The sequence below is a fragment of the Drosophila ananassae genome, chromosome 2R (genome assembly GCF_017639315.1).
Source record: "Drosophila ananassae strain 14024-0371.13 chromosome 2R, ASM1763931v2, whole genome shotgun sequence".
NCBI lineage: Eukaryota > Metazoa > Arthropoda > Insecta > Diptera > Drosophilidae > Drosophila > Drosophila ananassae.
The window spans coordinates 19,963,378-19,983,299 of record NC_057928.1 but is presented as its reverse complement, the minus strand read 5'-3'; the positions used below and the strand labels follow the sequence as shown (position 1 = coordinate 19,983,299).

The window sequence follows — 19,922 nt, the reverse complement described above, 5'->3', positions numbered from 1 at the left end:
AATCACATAAGTTTTGTTCCGCGTCGCTCATACGCACAGTGGGTCGTCAAAGTCAAAGTCCAGACGCTGTGAGCTGCATTTGTAATTGAATCGCACTGTGTTGTAGTAGTTTTGTTTATTGAATTAGCTGGCAAATATATGGATACATATATTTCCAACGCTCGTCTATGATTATTCATGGAATGTTCGCTGATTTATCCATATCCCCTACATTTCGCTTTCGAGGCAAATGACGTCAACTGGCATCGAATGCATCGATCGGATATAGGCTCAATTTTGCTAAAAAATAAGATCTAAACGAACAAAGGCCTTGGCGTACGGTGCTCGATTAGACAAACAAATCCAATTCAATTCGAGCCAAGTCGCCCACGCACTTTAAAGCAACTGACTGTGGCGCCAAAATAAAGCAAGTTCAATTTGCAACTCCACTTTCGGGTCTTAAGATCTCAAGAGCTGTTGTTCCATACCTCATACCTCCAGCGATACCATCGAGTGCCGCTCGACGGGGAGACAGACACTTTTTCGCAGCCGAGTCAAATAATTACAACGACTTTGATTTTTTAATTAAGTCGAGCCACAAGGCGACTCCGAGATGGATATGTAGATATCTTTAGCTATATGCCACAAGAAATCAAATGCCGGACACTTTTATTATCCGTGTGGGATGGGCCATTGGTTGTTTTGTTTCGGTTGCTGCCTTTGTTTTCTATACTTCTAATGGATTATGAATATGGCCATAAAATCTTGTTTACAAGCCAGTCAGTTTTGGGATTAGAAAAATGTAACTTTTGAAAACAAAATTACTTCCAAAAGACTCTACGAAGTGAACAATAAAACACACACAAAGACATTTATTTTCTACTTCTTTAATGCTTGCAATTGAAAATAATATTTAACCTTATCCTTAAAATTCTACCTTAAAGTTCGACCTCAAGAATAGTATATCTTAAAGATATCTTAAAGATAATGCTCTTCCCCTTTAGAGAAGGGTATTAAAAGCTTTGCACTTGGCCTTTCTCCCTTTTCTATCAATTATTTACATTTTATAAAAAATAAACAAAAAATAGCTGATTCAAAAGGCGAATTGCCCGGAGAGATTCGTATTTTTAGATAGCTTGATTATTTGTCTCGATAAAAAAAGGCTCGCACAATGGTGCAGCGATTTTTAATAATTTTTGAACTGATCGGAAACTGGCGAGACATGAAGTTATCTAACTCCACTTCAAATTGAACCCGCTTCGCACTTCAAGATCCAACATTCCAAGGCCACTTCGCAAAACCCTTTCGAAAACGAACTCAAACTGAAGCCGCTTAGCACCTGAGGTACATATTATGAATATTTATCATTCAGTCTTGGCTTGGCCCAGAAAAAAGAGATGGCTCGGTGCAGTGAATAAGTGAAATATGATCTTTGGACCGGACAATTAGAATCAATTATTTCATCCCCAGCCGGAACAAGTTCGATTTTCTTGGCGCGTGACAGTTGCGGGTGGGCCGGAGAGCCGAGAAATCGGCTTACTTGGCCCAAAAGTAGATTACTTGGCAGAAGCCGGGCCAACGTAGAACTAACAAAAAACAAAGTTGAGTCTCGAAAAAAACATACGAACCACCCCGACAGAAACGAAGCTCGAAGCTGGGGGCTTTTGAGCCGAGCCCGGGTTTTGAATTCGACGTTTTTAAACCGTCAACTAACCGGGCCGCGAATTTAGTGGCAAACGAGCCAGCCAGCCGAGCAGACACGATCGCGAGTTCAGTCGAAAGACAAAACCTGGCCCGAACCGAAATTCAAAACCGACCAAAAGCGATTGCAACGAGCGTGGGCTGCAATCGGAAGTGTTTTAAAGTTACAACAAAACTACTAGAAAATTAAAAGCAGCTGGTGCTTCAATTAATTTGAGAGCCAGTGCTTCAAGACTGCTCTCTACTTTGGCTAATTACCAATAATGAAGATTGCCAAAATTGGCAACAGCTGAGGGATAATTCGGAAATTTTGTTGTGCGTGTGAACAGAGCCGTGAAAATCAACGGCAACGGCAGATAAATTGGAAATTAAATCAGAAATTTTTGAAAGCCAAGAGTGCGCCGATTACAATGAAGTCTTGGCTGGTAAGTTGGTTTTTTTTTATGCATTTATTTTAGCCAGCATTAATCAGCGATAAATTGTGTACAAGTGGAGAGTGCAAAAAATAGATGACAAAAAAATTAGCGTACATCGGTGTTTGACAGAAATCGGACAGGAAAATAAACTCGAAACTTGTTAGGGGCCTAATATTGTGTTTGTGGATCATTCCATAATTACTCCTCCTCTGGATTAACCTCGTCGCATCTGTTCTTGTTCTTCAGCAAGTAGGTGGCCAGGTAGCTCACAGGATCGCTGGGCCTGTCCTTGGCCAGAGCCTGGAGTCCGTGGAGCAGAATGGGGGCCACTGTCTGGTCCAGATACTGCCGGACATTCAAGGAGTTAGCGTCCGGACGGGGCTTGCGGCAGGCAGCGAACGGGGCGGGCCCGTTCAAGGAGGCATCGGAGTTTGCGTTCTCCTTGGTCAAGTCGCCTCCAGCTCCAGCCGGGTTAATACTTCCCTCTCCATAAGGCATTTTTGAGCTGAAAATATTTCACTTTTATTAGCCACAATTACTTTTTGGTTGCAATTTTGTTGTAGTTACTTATAAAATTTAGAAAATAAATGTATACAAATTTATTTTTGGTTATTTTATGTTTGCGAGCAGAGTTCTAAATGCGTTGAACATTGGTGGAGTACTGTAGAAAAACAAAATGTTCTGTCCTACTATAGAATGACATTTGATGGAAAGCTTACTTGGTTCGAGTAACTTCTCTGGAGCAGGGACTACTTGATTGAAAAGAAAAACTGTCTAGTCATATTGGTAACAGATCTGGTAACATCATTTAAGTTTCAGCTTTTAGGAACAATTGAAATAAAATTAAAAAATGTGACAGAAATGTTTGAATAAGAGTAATATTTCGTCTTAAGAGGTCCTGAGGAAGGGACATACCATTTCAAAAGTTTTCTTCAAGAACGGGATATGGAACGATATGGAATATTCGGAATATTAAAATAAAGTTTATTATTTATAGTATAGTATAGTATAGTAACTGAACTGCTTTAATATTTTAATTAATTAAAAAATAAAAAAATAGGATAGAAATTATTGAAAAATAGAAAAAAAGGAGCATTTGCGGAAGTTTTCTTCAAGAAGGGGATATGGAATATTTGGTATATTAAATTATAGAATATTATTTATAGTATTTTGTACCGTTAGAAAACTGAACTGCTTTAATATTTAAAAATATTTTGAATTCTATTGTCCTTGATTCTTTGGCATCTTTCAGTTGTTGCTATATATATTTGTTTAAGAGTTCTAGGGAGAACTTGCAATGATGTCACCCATAGTTTTCCCACAAATCCCCACACTAAATTGCGGTTCGAATTTCAATCAACCTTAGTGGGGTCATAAATCCATCGTCCACAGAAAACTGTTTGACCTCGACGGAAAAATTTATGTGAAGCAGCCGTTGACAGCTCCGTCTTGTTTTGCGGGCTAAACAAAGTTTTTGGGGAACAACCTTCAAAATGGTGGACGGATCCACCTATGTAGTAGCTCCCCCAACTAATTAAGCACTTGCCGGTAAATGGGGACCAAGTGCAAGTTGCATAAATTGTTGCTAATTTCGATTTCATAAGCCAACCAACCAGTCAACCGGCTAGGGACCGGCAGGGGGGCATGTAAACGTGTTCTAAAAGCCATAAAATCTGTGTAGAATTGCCTACTAAATTGTTTGCTTATGTTTAGCAACACTTTTTCTTAATTGCCGTTTGTAAATCACACACAAACACACACCGCACACCCATCCACATCTCACTCGCACCTTCCTCTAGCCATTTGTCATGTGTGTTTATACGAATTTTATTGAATAATTCATGGGAAGCGATTAACACATATTTCGCTCGCGAGAAACGAGAAACCTGTAGTTTTTGACCCATATTAGAGATGATTTTGCCAGAAATTTGAATACGAATAGAAGCGGCCAAAACAAGCACTCCCCGAGGGAGGGGAGCTCTCTGCCCTAACTGTTTTTACAGAGGAGGCCTCAATCATTTTATTCGGTTTCGACAAAAATCGTGCATTACACGGATGGTGGATGGTGGATGGAGGATGGTGGCTTCCCCACCAGAAGATATCGATCAGCGAAGAGGAGCGAGAAAAATGAGTGAGAAATGAAAATTAAAAGCTCCGCAAAGGTCACTGGCATCTTAGACAGATCAGTCTTTACTCATTCACTGGCTGAGTGATGATGATGATGACGCCGATGATGATTTGCTATTCAGATACACTCCACTCGGCGAGTATCTTTGTATCTTTTATTGAAGTGGGCAGCAGCACGTGGGCTATCGTTCAAGGGAGCCCCCAAGGGAAAAGGGCCAACAAATCAAAACAAAACCAAAAGGCCTTTCTGGCCTAAACCCAACTGCAGTCCACAACATTGCGCAAATCTTTAGAGAATGCATAGATCCCAGATGGGTTTATGCAAATCAGTTTGAGTGGAATATGAAGACCAAAACATACAAAAAAGCCATAAAAAACAGGGCATTTTAAAGATTATTTTAGTACGAAGAAAGTTATACACTAACTGAGTGTTTAAATATAATAAAATATTTATATTGTAACTCACTTTCATTGTAACTGAGCTTCTACAAAAAGCATCATTCTATAAGCTTTCTTTTAAAATATTCATCTGTTTATTAAAAAGTGTATAATTTGTGGGTCAGAGTATCTTAAAAGTAAAAATTAATCTCCATATATATGACACCCTATTCCAGAGCACTCAAAACAAAAAAGGTAGAAGAAAAAAAAGGCAAAAAAACAAAAGTAGGGGCGAAATTAGCGCAACTGAATTAATTAGCGCAGTGGAATCACTTGCCGCCACATTTTACTTTTATTATATATGCGACCTTGAGGGAGATAGCCAGATAAGCAGAGACTGAGGGAGAAGGCGGGAAAGAAATGAATTCAAAGTGTCTTTGCCATTTTGTCTCGCACTTTGGTTCACCTTCGCTTTGGGCCAAAAACAGATTAGTTGCCCTACGATAATTATGCAAGTTCCAGGCCGAGACGAACCTCTCCCAGATGGATTGATATATGGGCGGCCGAAACAGATTTTGTATCTGTTTCTGTTTCTCATGTTTTTCATTTCACAATTACCCATTATTAAATATCATTTCAAATGGAGCCCGCCCCTGCCCGGGGCTAATTCGCTAGAGTTTTGTCTTTCGCATTTTGTTTTCTGCATTTCACGCATAAATTATTTGGTCATAAACTGTTTTCGGACAGCGATCATCAATGATGCTGCAACTTTTTCGGATCGCATTCCTCAGACATATCGAGATCTATCTTTCTATCCCACAGACTGACCCAATTCCTTTATATTTTTTCATATACAATTTTTTTTTTTTTGGTCAAGAGGAGATGGCTAATTTAGCTGGTCACTCGATTCTGTGGCGGTTCACACGAATCGTGAAAATTTTTGCACTCTTTTAATGGGCTTTTTAACAAATTAGACACAGCTGCTGTTTATTTTTTTTGCAGTCGAATGGGAAGCGGATCCAAATGCGGTCACAGCCTTAAGTGGCGGGTCACCTCAGAAGTGAGTGATGTGGGAAGATGTTCTGGGTGAGACTGCAAAGGCAATTAAACCATTAGGTCACCCACGAGAAAACATTCATTAAAATTCCTGCAACATTTCTTAACAAAAAACGAGCAATACATTTAATAAATTTTTGCAACAACTGGGCGGGGAGTTCCATTATCATAAATTTTACGAGTGGGTTGGATATCCTTCGACCTAAAATGCAATTTCCATGCCACACTTCTGTCTGTCCCGCCCCAAATAGTTGAGTGTGCATAAAGCTACCTGGTGAGCTTGGCAACTGACACTTTTCACAGTTGTTAGAGTGCAAACGAGGCAACCACGCTTGCAGCCCAGCAGCAAAGACAATCGGAGAGACACCCTTGCCCACACAAGAACTGACAGCCAGGCGACGACGAACAATGTCGCCAGTTTATCGGATAGAATAGGAAAATATATACATATGTGCACATATAAGTGAGTCCCACGCATGGAGTATGAGTTGAATGTCAGATGAGGGAGCTGGACAGCGGGGTGAGATGCTAATCAATCCGCTTTGGCATCGAAAGTATGCCAAAGTCAGCCGGCTAGCTGCTGGCCTGGCCCTTTTCCACAATTTCCCAACCCAGTGGCAATGGTAATTAAGCACAGCAAAAAAAATAAAATTCAAATTAAATTTAAATATTCATGAGGTAATTTTGTAGGACTATGGTGGAAATAAGCTAAAATAGACCTACTATTTAATCAGAAAACTAATCATTTTGAAATTAATAAATTTTCAAATTAAATAGAAGAGAATATGTTATTTTTCTCTGTGTACAAGTTCGAAAGTAAAACCCAATTATGGCACATAGCTCGCATTTTTGCATATAACGCTGACACAGATGGCGCCCGAGCAGGGGCATGCCTCTTGCCCGTAAAATGCTGCCAAAAATGCGGCTTTTCCCACAGCACTTAAGCTCCGTGCCGTGGAGTTCATTTACACGCAGCTCGTCGACATGGACTGCGAGAGCCAAATCCAATGTCGGCAATTACTATGATTAATTTCGCTTGATACATAAATACTCGTGTGTGCTGCATTTGGCTTTAATTTTTGGGCTTCGTCGAGCTCGTCTTCGGCGGCGGCCCAGCTCAGGCGCAGCTCAATTATGAAATACGTTTTAGCATTTGGGGAGCTGGCTCCTCTAGCCTCTCTAGTTGCATGCCCGCACGCTGACAATGAAAATGCAAAAGGGGGCGGGCGGGAAAACACATCACTTTATACAACACGAAATTAAAACACGAGCGAGCATTGAACAACGGCCAAGACGTATCGAAGTCGCAGCTGAGCTGAAATTTAATGCGATTCCAATGCTCGTGCAGCTTTCACTCTCTTTTGGGGCCGAAATGTCAGTAGCTTTTCGCTTTTGGAACTCAATTATATTGGCCACTGTTTCTGGGGCGGAGGTTGGGCCACCACCATCAAAATAGTGACAAAGTGGAGCAGCCAAGCTGCGAAGCTCCCACAGCTGCTACAGTGCCAAGTGCAGTGCCAAATTGCGGAAACATTTTTGGCGACGAAGCGAGAAGCGAAAAATCGGCGAAAAAAACAAAAGACTTAAGACACGAACTTGCCAAAGTCAGGCGGCGGCAATAATGGTTGGATGAATCACACAGTTGGCGACGCCACCGTTTGGTGCCACATCAGGTGGATTTTCCACTTGGTTAGCAGGGCGCAGTCTTCCATTTTTCTTTCTTTTTCGTCTGCTCCAGCAGCCGCTGACCTTCATCATGGGGCATTACCCAACACCAATCGCAAGAAACTCGAAGAAACTTCCATTTTTTTCTTTTTTTTTTACGCCTCAACAAATTGGGCGCAGCCCAGTCGGAAGATTCAAAAGACGGCCCAGAACAGATGCCGTCTGGCTTCTATTCTTGTTGAGCAACTGTATTATTAGGCAATATTTTACAAAAACAAGCATTTAGTTTGGAGAGTGCTTAAAAGTGAATGCTTTTATTCCTTCAATCAAACATTTTAATAGACTTAATTACAGCTTTTAAAGTTATTTATTATTTCCATTAAATTCCTCATTAATATGCAAAAAATTAATTTCTTTTAAGCTTGATCTTGCAAAAATATGTAGTATCAGGTTTTATGAAAATGATTAATGTAAAATAAGAACTCAAAGAATTAAATTCAAATAACCATAAAAACCTTCATGGAAATATATACACGGCCTAGTGCTTAACTTAACAATTCTAGTTATGCAACTATGTAAATTATTATGCAACTTTAATAAGTGTGTCGAGTGAACAAAAGTAAAAAGTGGAAGTGTCGGAAGTATCGCCGGGTTGGAAAACTTTTGGCGCCGCTTCGCTGCCAGCTGTGAGTTCAAATGCGTTGATTGGAGTTCAGAGCTCTGCCTCTGGCCCCACCTATGTATAGTATGATTTCCATACTATACCACCACCAGACTCGTCCGCCTACGTGAGAGTCGCTTCTGATTTCTGAGTGACCTTGCCGGGTTGGGCGGCTCGCTTTAAGCATATGGCCATTTGTGTTATAATAATTTTTATGACTCTAAATGATGAACATTTGTTTTGACAGCCGCCCAATGCATGTCAATTGCATGATTATCATTTCATTTATAGTTTTCAATTCAGTTCAGTTTTTGTTCCGTTCTGTTTCGTTTTTGTTTTCGTTCTATGCGTGACTGTTTAGAAAAATGTGCGGATTTCGCACGTAACATCCACAGCGCCATTACAACACTCATATTCACGCAACACTCACTCGACCAGCTCAATTATTCACTCGGTTATCACACCCCAAGTGCCACAAATATGGAGAGCAGCCACAGCAGCAGCTCAAAAATGATGCAATAAATTGCATGCTGACTGACTGGGTGGGGGTACAATTTGTGGCTGCTGGAATTTTTGAGGGGGATTAGATAAATGGTAGATTCCGCAAAACAGAAAACTTGATTTTTTTGAATTTTTGATGTGGTGTAAGTTCTTAGTAGATCTCATATGAACTTTACTAATCAAGTGAGCTTTTTACATATTTCTTAATGATCATTCAATGTAAAAAGTCATCCTCTTCGCTGTTTAAAGACCTGCTGTAGTTTATTCATATATTCTTCAAATGCAGTTGACTTCTCATTCCTATAAATAGAGATTAGCAACGAGTGGCAGCTGGCCAGTGAAAAACTGGGTTACTCGGGGGCTGTAAATCAACCGGCACCCAGTTCAGACCCCAACTGATCGGATTGAATAGCTCTTGACTGGGACAAACAAGACAGGCAGCTAACTGCGTGGTCGCGTTTATATGAATTATATATTGAATTCAGGGGTGGGTTCTAAGAGCCCACACTCTCGGCATGGCCATAGTTGGAGCCTGGCCCAAAGGCATGGCTGATGTTGTTGTATAGACACCATTAGATTCAAGTGGATTGTATAACTGCTTACACCGTTCCTATATAGTTTCTATATTGTCAGTTTTTTTTGGTGGGGCACCAAAGACAAACAGGAAACGCCGCAGCCAAAAATCGTTGCCCGAAAAAGGCAAGCACTTTTTTGCTTTTACTCTTGTAGTTTTTTGTAAGTTTTTTTTAAACATTTTTTGTTTTTTTTTTTTGCAAGTTACGAAAAGTCAAACAACTAACGAAATTTAATACAATTTTGTATGGCAGATTGCGGCTGTTTGTCAGCTGCTTCCCACCGCCAAAAATCTGCGGGCTTTTGCTCGAAATCTGACAGCAAGCTGTCAGTCAGTGTGCCCCCCTTTTGTATTTCTATCCCCCCTCTTGATTTTTAAGTTATTTTTGTGTGGGTGTCCCCCCTGCTCGAATATCTTTCGACTGCTCCGAGTGTAATTCAATAGTAGCTGTTGATTTTGTTGTTGCTTCCGCCGGGTCACATTCTTGGAATTGATTGTGTCTAATGAAATGTTTCATTAGCTGAAATATTGGGTTTCACGTTTTGCTCGGCTGCCGTGTGTGGAATTTGAGCAATTAGAAATTATTATTTGGTTCGGTTAACAGCTGACGAGCTTCAAAGACCAAGCTGACAAGTATTATTTCATATGGTGTAATTAATTTGGAAATTGTGTGAAAATCTTAGATCAACGGAAAGTACGGAAACATCTTAATGGGCTTATATACCTAATTGGTGCTAATAAGGTAAATTAGCAGAAATTATTTTACTACACTTGATTTTCCGGGTTTGTGACCTTTTTTACAGATGAGTAATCTAGTTAAAACAACAGAGTTTTTCTATCGCGTTACAAGTTTGTTTCCTAAGTCTTTTAATTCAAGCTTTGGGCACAGCAAGTTTGTTTCCTAAGTCTTTTGATTTTGCCTCCAAAACAAAAACAAAATTCTATAATTGTGAATCACTCTGAATACTCCCGAAATTATTTAATCACATGATTCATACTACTTTTATGAGAAGCGTAATGTTTCCCCAGTTTGGCTTCCGTTTGGCGCATGGACTAGATATTTGCATGCGGATTTTTCTTTGGGTTTTCATGCCACATGATTCATGGCGCCCATCCCCCAGGCGGAAGCAGCCATCAGCCGCAACATAATAAAATTTGAAATAGGGAAATAGCATAGCAGAAACCGATCGCAACATGCACTCCCATCGCGTATGCAAAAACACTCCCCGAAAAAAATACAATAAATTAAAACCACCTAATCGGAACCAATCGAATTGGTCAAAAACAAATCCAATCCCCATGAGTCCATGTCTGGAATCGATTTTGAATGGCCATATGGGGTTCATTAGCTTATTGTTCGGGTTCAGAATGCAGGCCCACACTTTAAAATTGGAATTTTCTTTGCTTCATTTATCATCGCGGGTAAATTTGGAGCGAACTACGATCGCAGATCGTAATTGAAGTGAGTTTTAATTAAAAAGTGAACTGTGATCAGACGAAGGTCAACAACAATGGGGAATTATGATTGCTTTGTTTCTAACAATTTGCAGAATTCTTTGTTCAGATGATTTTTTTTTTTTTCTTGGAATTTTTTGGGGTCAGCCGAGCAATTTTACATTGCGTAAGTTACAAGAAAAAAAGGTTATACTTTTGCGGGATGAGAGAGTGCGGGGGCGATGCTGGTTGCGCAACTGAAAGAAACTCTGTGTTGTTGTTTTGTTACCGTTTCGACAAGCACTCAAAGGCAGCAACACCAACAATAACAACAACAACAACAGTAACTGACAATAAAGTAAACAAAATTGCGCGCCAAGGAAAACGTGATTTTCCACTTTTGATCGCGCCCAAAAGGAGTTCGCCGCATCGGGAGTCATCTCGGGCGATTCTCACGTAACCACAAGACACCGCAACACAGCCAGCCACAAGCTGTAAGATGCAAGCTGCAAGCTGCAAATGCAACAGCAGCATATGTTGCAGCAGAAAGCTCCAAGAGGCAACCGGTTGGATAACTGCCAAATCGGGGCAGAAAATTTCATTGAGGGATCGCCCCAACCGCCGATGGCCACTTTTACTCTCGTTTTTGGCCAAAACACAACGGAAACCGTCGCAATAATTTACTAGCAATTTATTTCGTTGCGTTAGCCGATCAAATAAATCTCCATCTGTTCATACGATGTTGTCTGATACTCGTATTTATGGCCACAACAACTATGACTCCAACACGCGAATATCACTCTAATGGAGTGCAATTTGCTATTATTTTTTTGGTTTATTTTTTTTGTTTGATTGTTTGTTGGTTGGTTAGTAAATGGGAAAGTGCCGGAATATATTTTTACGGTGATTATTTCCCCATGTGGGTGATGTCATATGACTTTTCCCACAAAATGTGTCTAGACTTTTATTTATTTATTTTTTTTATAGGTTTGACCCTCAGTACAATAGGAGTATCTCCTTATTTTTAACTTGTTACAAAAATAAATATTTTGAGATTACCTTAACCGGATTGACAAAAATATGCATAAAATATTTATTTTGTTTTCGACGCATTAGGAATTTTGGAAGAATTTTATTGTTCTCAAATTTAAATATTTTTACATCTCTGTGCTGATGTAATGTGTGTCTCCTTAAAAATATGATTAATCGCTTTGTTTAGGGAGTGACAGGTGTTAGTCATGAGATTCATAAATCAATTAAATAATTGGCTATAATCTGGTATGGGAGGGAACCCCTTATTTGAAGGGAAGTTCATTCGCAGATCACTTATTTTGATCATTATTCCGAAAAATGTCTCAGCAACAATTAATTAAAGCGCCATAAATTGCGTTGGGCCAAGACGAATAATAATAAGCGAGTAACGAGCACGAAATTATAATAAAAATGTCAGCGGCAACCGAAATTAGCCAGCCAAGTAGACTCTGCTCAGAACAGATACTCCCACAAGCCACGTCATGAGGTAGATTTGGAAAATTTATGACGGAATGCTGAAAGTAATTGAAGCGTAAATGCTGAAACGTGCGGGTGGCTCGTATCCATTAGAATAATTGGCAGAAGAATTTTAATTTTCAATTGCAGCCTTAACCATGAGCCAAGTCAAAACCCGAAGAGTCATGCCAATCCCATAATTAAAGCCAAATGGAGGCATCTGCATTGCGCATACGCCATGTGAACCGGTTAGGTCTAGTTGATATTTTATTGATTTAGCTGGAAGTGGGGGAAAAACACTTTCACATGCCGCATTTCCGTACGCGGATCATTGAATGTTGCACAACCGCATCTGGTGCCATTGATTCCTCTCCGGCCAGAGTCACCTTGACTCTGAAACGTGCCACATACACTTTAAGAAAATAAATAGATAGTTTAGATAGTTTAGAGGTTTTTAGTTTTATGTTTTTTTCTGTAACATCATTTTTCCAATGAAACTATATCTTTCACTAGGATTTTTCTTTTTATTAATTTATTTATATTTTTTCAATGTATCTAAAAGTTACCCCACCGGAAAGCCGTCAACAGCCTGTTTTTGTTCATCGGGCAGCTGCTGGTTGCCGGCGGATGTTATTAGTTAGAAATACCCGATCCTCCAAAGACATTCCCCCTTTTGGAAGCACTTTGCTCACAAATCAACCAAACTTTCTTTCTGCCTTTCCTCAGCTGGCTTTTGTGACCCTGGCAGCAGTCGTTTCTGGTGGACAAGGAAGCCAGACGCCCAGTGCCAATCAATATCACATCCAGACGGACGAGGGTCCAGAGCGGTACTTCCGCTTCCAAACGGACAGTGGTCAGTTTCGAAAGGAGAAGCGTTTGCAGGATGGCACTGTTATAGGTAAGTTTCCCTTTTACAATTCTATACAATTAATTGAAAAAATCTATATTTTCTTTATTTCTTTTCAGGCACTGAAGCTTGGATTGATGCGGCAGGATATCTGCGCCAAAAGGACTACATTGCTGACAAACAGGGCTATAGAATTCTCAAGTCAAAGACCATTTATGTGGGAGTGGGACGTGCTGTTGAGGTAAGAGTCTTAGCGAGAACACTCTTGAGCATTTTCTTAAATTAATAGAAGAGACAACACGAGCCACCGCTATATCTTTGTCAACAATCATCCGATTCTTGTGCCGAATACCTTAAACGATTCGTAGATCGATTCCTCATCAATCTGCATCAAAATCTCGGAACAAAATATGTTTTAGATTTTTCATCCAATTTTCGGGAGGGTCACCTTCGAAAATCATAAAAAGTGCATGGAGCCACTATATGGCTATTATAATCATCCGGTGCGCAGATCGTTTCTCTAATATTTTATGTTTGCTTACCTTTCCAGGATGCTATTAAATCCACAAAAGCAGCGCCAGCTCAATCGGGGGTCCTGGTCAATGGTGGCTCCTCTGGATCCTTGGCTAACAGCTTGGGTAACTATCAGCGTCCCAGCTATGGCTACGTTTCCAGCACCACCTCCACTACCACTCCGGCTCCACCACTGCCACTCTCCTTGGAATCCCTGGACACTGGTGTGGGTAAGCTGAATTATCTGCCGCCAGAACAGGCAGCAAAGATTGAGCCCCAGGGACAGCTCGGATTCGATCACTACCCCGATGAGTTGCCTCGTGCTAGGGATCAAGTGTTGTCCACCATATCTGGTCCTGTGGTGCACATCCAACCGAATGCCGAGCCTCTTCCTGAGGAGGAACTGAACGCCATCAATGTCTATGATGCTGAAGCGGATCGTGCCTTTGGCCATGGACAATTTGGTTCAGTGATCAGCTCCACGACAACAGCTCGTCCACTTTCCCTACCTTCCCTAGATATGTTGCCGCCTTTGAGCGCCCATAGACGCCGCTTGCGTCCGCGTCCCACTCCTGCTCCCATAGGCATTGTTTCGAGTACGCCGGCTCCTATTGCTGGCGGAAATTTGTATGGCTACTCCACGCCGCAGCCATTTGTGGCGCCACCATACCAGTATTCACCGTCTACCACTGCCGCTCCCAGCACTGGATACGGGTACTATGCGCCTGTGCAATCGCCCCTGGAGGTGAACTCCCTGGAATCGGCTTTACTGCCGCCACTGCCTTCCAGGGCCTACCGAAGACGTCTGTGTCCAAGACCCGTCCAGAGCAATCACCTGGAGGAACTGGCGGCCAGTGGGTACGATGGCATTGGGACGACACGGAACGGATTCCGGTATGTGCTCCCCAAGCAGTACCACGAAGAAGAAACGAGTCCGTCGGACGGAAAACGGGCGGGAAGCTTCGGCTACGTGGATCCCTTCGGTATCCGGCGGGTAGTCTACTACAATGCGGCGCCTGGAAGGGGATTCGTCCACAGGAACAACAATCAGTATGTGGGCGCCAACGGAGCGCCCTTCGACGAGCCTGGTCCGGCGCAGTTGGTCAACGAGCAGTAGGGTGACTGACCAGTATCCGGAATCGAGGAAGGTGCTGCACTTAACCCACTCACCCAGACGAGGCACCAAAACTAACCGTAGAACCTCAACACACAACAGGGGAAGTTTCAGACGCAAATCAATCTCAAGTGCTTTGAAAACTCAAATAGAGTACATATTGCGTACCTGACACTTTTTAAATAATTTTTACCTGTACATATTATGTAACCACGCTTAAAGCTTTTCTTTCTCTTTCTCTGACACATATGCTGCCTATTTAACCCTTTATTTCCTGCACGCACCCAAACACCCACAAAGAAAACGACATCTGTGTTAATTAATTTAATGCTTAATCACATCTAAATGTAACTTAATTTATAAATCGAAACTTTGTGCAATTAGCGTATAAAATAGGTCCATTAGGGGTACTCTCACTGCCGCAAAAAAAAAACGGAAAATGTTGAGCAAGTGACGGGGGAGGAGAAATCGTTTCATGTATTAATCTTGCCATATTAACGAAAAGTAAATAAAAAGAAAACTCACTGATCAACCCTCGGTATTCCCTTCTCGCCCCAAAATAGCGTACGATTAAACCGATTATGATAACGATACGATAACGAGATATGTTTCTTGGCCAATAGCTGCTCATTTTTTGAAGAATGAGCACCCGTTGCCTGGAAACTTTTAGCGATAAATTCTTTTGTATATATTTAAGAATTTCATGAAAAAAAAAAAATAAAATCTGTATTTCATTGAAAATTGTTTTTGTGTTTTTTGTTAAAAAGTAGGCTTTGCGGTAAACTGTCAAGCTGCCCTAGCTTGGCTGTCGACTGAAATCCTCACTCTTCAGTCTGATTTTGAGGGAACAGCACTTCCGAAAATATTCCGAAACTATTATCAGTTCGACCAAACCTATAAACGGGAAATCTAATCAGTGCGGGAAAACATAGCGCTTTAAAGCTAACGAAAAAGTGACTTAGTTGCCGATTGGAAGTGCCGCGATGAAGGTGTTCCTTCTCTTCCCGTTGCTGCTGCTGCTGCTTTCGGGGATTTTGGAGACTCCGGAGGCAGCCAATATCTTGGGCCTGGTTAGCACCGCCGAGCACAACAATCCAGGATGGTCGCAGCCACTTTTCGACGCATTGCTGGCTAAAGGACATCAACTGGTTTTGGTTAGCACGGCACCAGCTCCGGCTAAGACGGTTGAAGGCTTAGTTTACATTCACTTGCCAAACGACTACGACCTGATGCAGAAGCACTTCATTCGATCCGATACGGGCCACTACCAGGAGATGAGAACCCTGATGCAGCTACTGGTGTGGTACGAGGTCCAGTTGGGCAGCTGCCGAGCTGTCATGGAGTCGGACACTATGCAGAGTCGAAAGTCGGAACTCCTCATGAGTCTCTCTTTATTTGATCTAATTATCACGGACATCACTCATGGAATGGACTGCCTTTTGGATCTTGTTGGAGACGCGAGTTACAAACCGATTTTGGGATTAAGTGCTGGGAAGCTAACTCCGGATCTACTTGACTTGTTAAACTCGGAGAACACTATCAATCCGGCCAAGATACCCCACTTCATCAGCCCAATGCCAAGAAAGATGGGTTTCTTCAATCGCTTTCACAATCATAATATGTTTTACAGCTCGCCTTTGTAAGAAGATTTTAATGGTATATATAATTAATATATATTAATTAATTAATTCATTTTCAGGGTTCGTTGGCATATTATCCGGCCGGCCTTGAGTACCATAGTCCGGCCGGATAACGTATACCCCAACTTGCAGCTGGCTTTGTTGAACACCCATCCCTCTATAGATTATGTTCAGAATCTTCCGCCTGGAGTAGTCGAGGTAGCCGGTCTCCATATCAAGCCCGAGGTGCAACCTCTTCCAAATAGTATTCAAAAATTCGCAGACCAATTTATTGACGGGATTGTTTACATCGATCTTCCTTACATCGAACTGATGTACGGGGTGGGCGTTGATGCCATGTACAAAATGATGGAAGACAATCCGAACTGCGGCTTCATTTGGAATGTGAAGAAGATGAAGGAGTTGCCGAAGACTATGTGGAATCTATTAACCCTGCATGTGGATCGGTCATTGAAGCAGGATATTTTGGGTAGGTTCTTTATAGTTTATTTCTGATGGTTTTTCAAGCGAAAATCTTAATCTTTAAGGACAATCTGGAGTAAAGGGTTACATCAATCATGCAGATAGCTTTGATATTCAAGAAGCTGTACACTTTGGTGTTCCAATGGTTGTTTTGCCTTTAATATTAGAAGAATTTAACGTAAGTATTGTCATTTTAAATCTCATTCAATTATTAGAAACCAAAAATATATATTCTAATCAGAATGCCCAGCGTGTAATGGAGCGTAGCTTGGGAGTAGTAGTCTCCGCCAATGGTTTCAATCTGGACTCTTTGACCGTCGCTCTAAAACGAATCCTTGACGAAGACATCTTCACCACCAGTCTCTACACGGCACAGCAGAAGTTCCGGACCCGTTTGGTATCCGCCATAGACTTGGCCGTATGGCATGCCGAGCAGCTCATTGCCGAACCAACACTTTATCTAAACCTGGCTCAAAGGGAAACGAATGCCCAGAATTTCTTTGTGGCCCAGTCCTTGGATGTGCTGGCAATTCCCCTATTTCTTATAATCGTGGTGCTTGTAAACTTTCTACAAATTGGATATTATTTGTATCAGGGATTCTGTAAAAGTGGAAAGCCCGTTAAGGAATTGAATTTGGATGTGAAGCCTCTTAAGAAACGCAAAAAGGTCCAAGGAAACGGTAGTAAAATTGGAGAACCAGCAAATATAACGCTTTTGGAGGACTCTTCTGACTTCCAAGATGTACAAGATGCTGAGGCCGAGTTGTCAATCGATGAAGAATCAAAGACCTTGATTGACAAGAAAGATGATTGATTAATGGCCTCATAAAATTTGTACATTTTCTCAAGACTGTCGTGATCTCTACCGTAAAATAAATAAGAAAAGACTCTGGAATTTCTTTTTTTATTTGGGCTATGGGTTGTGCAAAAGTGTTAAAATAATTTATTTCTACTGCTTGCCAAAAATTTAAGATTTCCTTTTTTGGTGGCAGAACCCATTTAAATTGGGTTACAAAAACATAAAAATCATTGGATTAAGGTGTATCCTATATATGGCTGTAAGCCGATTAAGATGTTAATCAAATCGGCCAAAGCCGAGGAAAGGGAAAAAATTTAAATCATTGGGAGTATTTGGTTTATTTTGAATAGTTTTGGAATAGAAAAAGGCTACATGATTTGAGTCATGTATGCCTAAAATTTTAGTTTAATATATAGATTGCAGTATATATTTTAACGCCTAAAGGTATGTTAAGCTTTTGGAATGTTTCCACTCTCTCTCTTTTCAAAGAGTTCGAATTTCCACGTAAGAGATTAACAGCCCAGGTAGAGGCAGTTCTGTATAATTCCAGACCAGGTAGGCCCCGACCTTCCCAAGACTGAAGGCGGTTTTATGTCTTTTGCAACAACAAGTGAGAGGAATAGGGCGATCTTGAATGCTTGGACAGCAATAAAACCCGGACTCCGGAGATACCTTTTAGTGCATTTCCAGAATTTGCCGCGAAAAGAACAGAAATCCGAACAAACCAAGAAATGCTGACAAAACTACTGAAAATCAGCTGCACTTCGAGGCAGTGCACCTTTGCCAAGCCCTACGAATTAATTCCCGGACCACGCGGTCCCTTTGGCTTGGGAAATCTGTACAACTACTTGCCCGGAATCGGTTCCTATTCCTGGCAAAGATTGCATCAAGCCGGACAGGATAAGTACGACAAATACGGAGCTATTGTGAGAGAAATTATAGTTCCTGGTCAGGACATAGTGTGGTTGTATGATCCGAAAGACATAGCTTCTCTGCTCAATGAACGCGATTGTCCCCAGCGGAGGAGCCACCTGGCTCTGGCCCAATACCGTAAAAAACGACCGGAAGTATACAAAACCACAGGACTATTGCCGACAAATGGACCGGATTGGTGGCGTCTCCGAGCGCAACTCCAAAAGGAACTAAGTGCCCCGAAAAGTGTGAGAAACTTTGTGGCTCAGGTGGATGGAGTCACAAAGGAGTTCATGAGGTTTCTGCAGGACTCCAGGGCGGGGGATTCTATAGATATGTTGCCCCAACTTACAAGACTGAATTTGGAGTGTATGTATTCCGGAATTCGAGGGATATAATGTTTGAAACTAAAGATATTTTTATTGTAGTAACCTGCCTGTTAACCTTTGGTGCCCGCCTGCAATCCTTCTCCCCCAAGGAACAGGACTCTGATTCCCGTTCCACACGTTTGATGCATGCAGCTGAGACCACAAATAGCTGCATCCTGCCCACGGATCAGGGCCTGCAACTTTGGCGGTTCATGGAAACGCCAAACTACCGGAAACTCAGCCAAGCCCAGTCCTACATGGAGGAAGTGGCTTTGGAACTATTCGAGGAGAATCTAAAAAATGGTTCCAAGGGAACCTCGCTGATCTCAGCGTACTTGAAGAATCCTGAACTAGACCGCAGTGATGTGGTGGGCACTGCTGCAGACTTACTCCTGGCTGGCATTGATACCACCTCGTATGCCTCGGCCTTCCTTCTCTATCACGTGGCCAGAAATCCGGAGGTGCAACAGCGACTGTTCGAGGAGGCGAAGAGGGTGCTGCCCAATCCCAAGGAAGAGCTCTGTGCCGATGCTCTGAGGACAGATATTACCTACACACGGGCTGTTTTGAAGGAGTCACTCCGCTTGAATCCCATTGCCGTGGGAGTGGGTCGAATACTCAACCAGGATGCAGTCTTCAGTGGTTACTTCGTACCCAAAGGGGTAAGTTATTCTCTTAACCATCCAGAGCTTAGTTAACTAGCTTCTTGACAGACCACCGTGGTGACCCAGAATATGGTTGCCTGTCGCCTGGCCCAGCACTTCGAGGATCCTCTGCACTTCCACCCAGATCGCTGGCTCCAGCACAGGAGTGCCCTGAATCCCTACTTGGTCCTGCCCTTCGGACATGGGATGCGAGCCTGTATCGCCCGCCGCCTGGCCGAACAAAATATGCACATTCTACTCCTCAGGGTGAGCTAACGGAAACAGATCAGCGATTTGTGGTCTTCCAATTGTTTATTCAATTACTTAAAATTTGCATTTGCAGCTGTTGCGAGATTACGAATTGATTTGGTGCGGATCTGGCGATGAAATGGATGTCAAGACCCTTCTGATAAACAAACCCGACTCTCCGGTGCTGATCGATCTGCGAAAACGATCCGAATAATCGAAAATTCAAAGAGACTACTTGAGAGAACAGAGACTTGAATCTTCACTTTTAAATAAATTGTTTATTAGTTGTATTTAAATTATTTATAATTAGTGTAAATTATATATAACTAGACTTGCATTTAATGTGATTGAAAGGCTGCGGGTGTTTTGGTCTAAGTACTAAAGAGGATAAAAT

The 19,922-nt window shown here is 41.7% G+C and overlaps 4 protein-coding genes across 4 annotated transcripts; 3 read left to right on the top strand and 1 right to left on the bottom strand.

Moving 5' to 3' along the window:
* Positions 1 to 1,685: 1,685 nt before the first annotated feature.
* LOC6492968 lies at positions 1,686 to 15,190 on the top strand. The gene is made up of 4 exons (XM_001956727.4): positions 1,686 to 2,105; positions 12,707 to 12,878; positions 12,947 to 13,068; positions 13,378 to 15,190. The coding sequence occupies exons 1-4, from the start codon at positions 2,091 to 2,093 to the stop codon at positions 14,455 to 14,457; spliced, it is 1,389 nt and encodes a 462-aa protein (XP_001956763.1). The 5' UTR covers positions 1,686 to 2,090; the 3' UTR covers positions 14,458 to 15,190.
* LOC6507043 (protein dpy-30 homolog) lies at positions 2,111 to 2,839 on the bottom strand. The gene is made up of 2 exons (XM_044714428.1): positions 2,816 to 2,839; positions 2,111 to 2,601 (listed from the first exon to the last, which is right to left on the bottom strand). The coding sequence occupies exon 2, from the start codon at positions 2,592 to 2,594 to the stop codon at positions 2,295 to 2,297; it is 300 nt and encodes a 99-aa protein (XP_044570363.1). The 5' UTR covers positions 2,595 to 2,601; positions 2,816 to 2,839; the 3' UTR covers positions 2,111 to 2,294.
* Positions 15,191 to 15,274: 84 nt separating the features above from the next.
* On the top strand, positions 15,275 to 17,451 carry LOC6492969 (UDP-glucosyltransferase 2). Its single transcript, XM_001956729.4, has 4 exons — positions 15,275 to 16,093; positions 16,154 to 16,563; positions 16,622 to 16,734; positions 16,798 to 17,451. The coding sequence occupies exons 1-4, from the start codon at positions 15,438 to 15,440 to the stop codon at positions 17,368 to 17,370; spliced, it is 1,752 nt and encodes a 583-aa protein (XP_001956765.1). The 5' UTR covers positions 15,275 to 15,437; the 3' UTR covers positions 17,371 to 17,451.
* Positions 17,452 to 17,906: 455 nt separating this feature from the next.
* Positions 17,907 to 19,881, top strand: LOC6492970 (cytochrome P450 302a1, mitochondrial). Its single transcript, XM_001956730.4, has 4 exons — positions 17,907 to 18,636; positions 18,696 to 19,297; positions 19,349 to 19,546; positions 19,623 to 19,881. The coding sequence occupies exons 1-4, from the start codon at positions 18,087 to 18,089 to the stop codon at positions 19,740 to 19,742; spliced, it is 1,470 nt and encodes a 489-aa protein (XP_001956766.1). The 5' UTR covers positions 17,907 to 18,086; the 3' UTR covers positions 19,743 to 19,881.
* The last annotated feature ends 41 nt before the right edge of the window (positions 19,882 to 19,922 follow it).

Bases quoted from the DNA above. Each gene is read 5' to 3' on its own strand.
- LOC6492968 (XM_001956727.4), top strand. The intron at 12,879-12,946 runs GTAAGTTTCCCT...ATTTCTTTTCAG, and splicing joins GCAGGATGGCACTGTTATAG to GCACTGAAGCTTGGATTGAT. The intron at 13,069-13,377 runs GTAAGAGTCTTA...TTACCTTTCCAG, and splicing joins GAGTGGGACGTGCTGTTGAG to GATGCTATTAAATCCACAAA.
- LOC6507043 (XM_044714428.1), bottom strand. From the start codon at position 2,594: ATGCCTTATGGAGAGGGAAGTATTAACCCGGCTGGAGCTGGAGGCGAC.
- LOC6492969 (XM_001956729.4), top strand. From the start codon at position 15,438: ATGAAGGTGTTCCTTCTCTTCCCGTTGCTGCTGCTGCTGCTTTCGGGG. The intron at 16,564-16,621 runs GTAGGTTCTTTA...TTAATCTTTAAG, and splicing joins ATTGAAGCAGGATATTTTGG to GACAATCTGGAGTAAAGGGT. The intron at 16,735-16,797 runs GTAAGTATTGTC...TATTCTAATCAG, and splicing joins TAATATTAGAAGAATTTAAC to AATGCCCAGCGTGTAATGGA.
- LOC6492970 (XM_001956730.4), top strand. From the start codon at position 18,087: ATGCTGACAAAACTACTGAAAATCAGCTGCACTTCGAGGCAGTGCACC. The intron at 18,637-18,695 runs GTATGTATTCCG...TTTTTATTGTAG, and splicing joins TACAAGACTGAATTTGGAGT to TAACCTGCCTGTTAACCTTT. The intron at 19,547-19,622 runs GTGAGCTAACGG...TTGCATTTGCAG, and splicing joins TGCACATTCTACTCCTCAGG to CTGTTGCGAGATTACGAATT.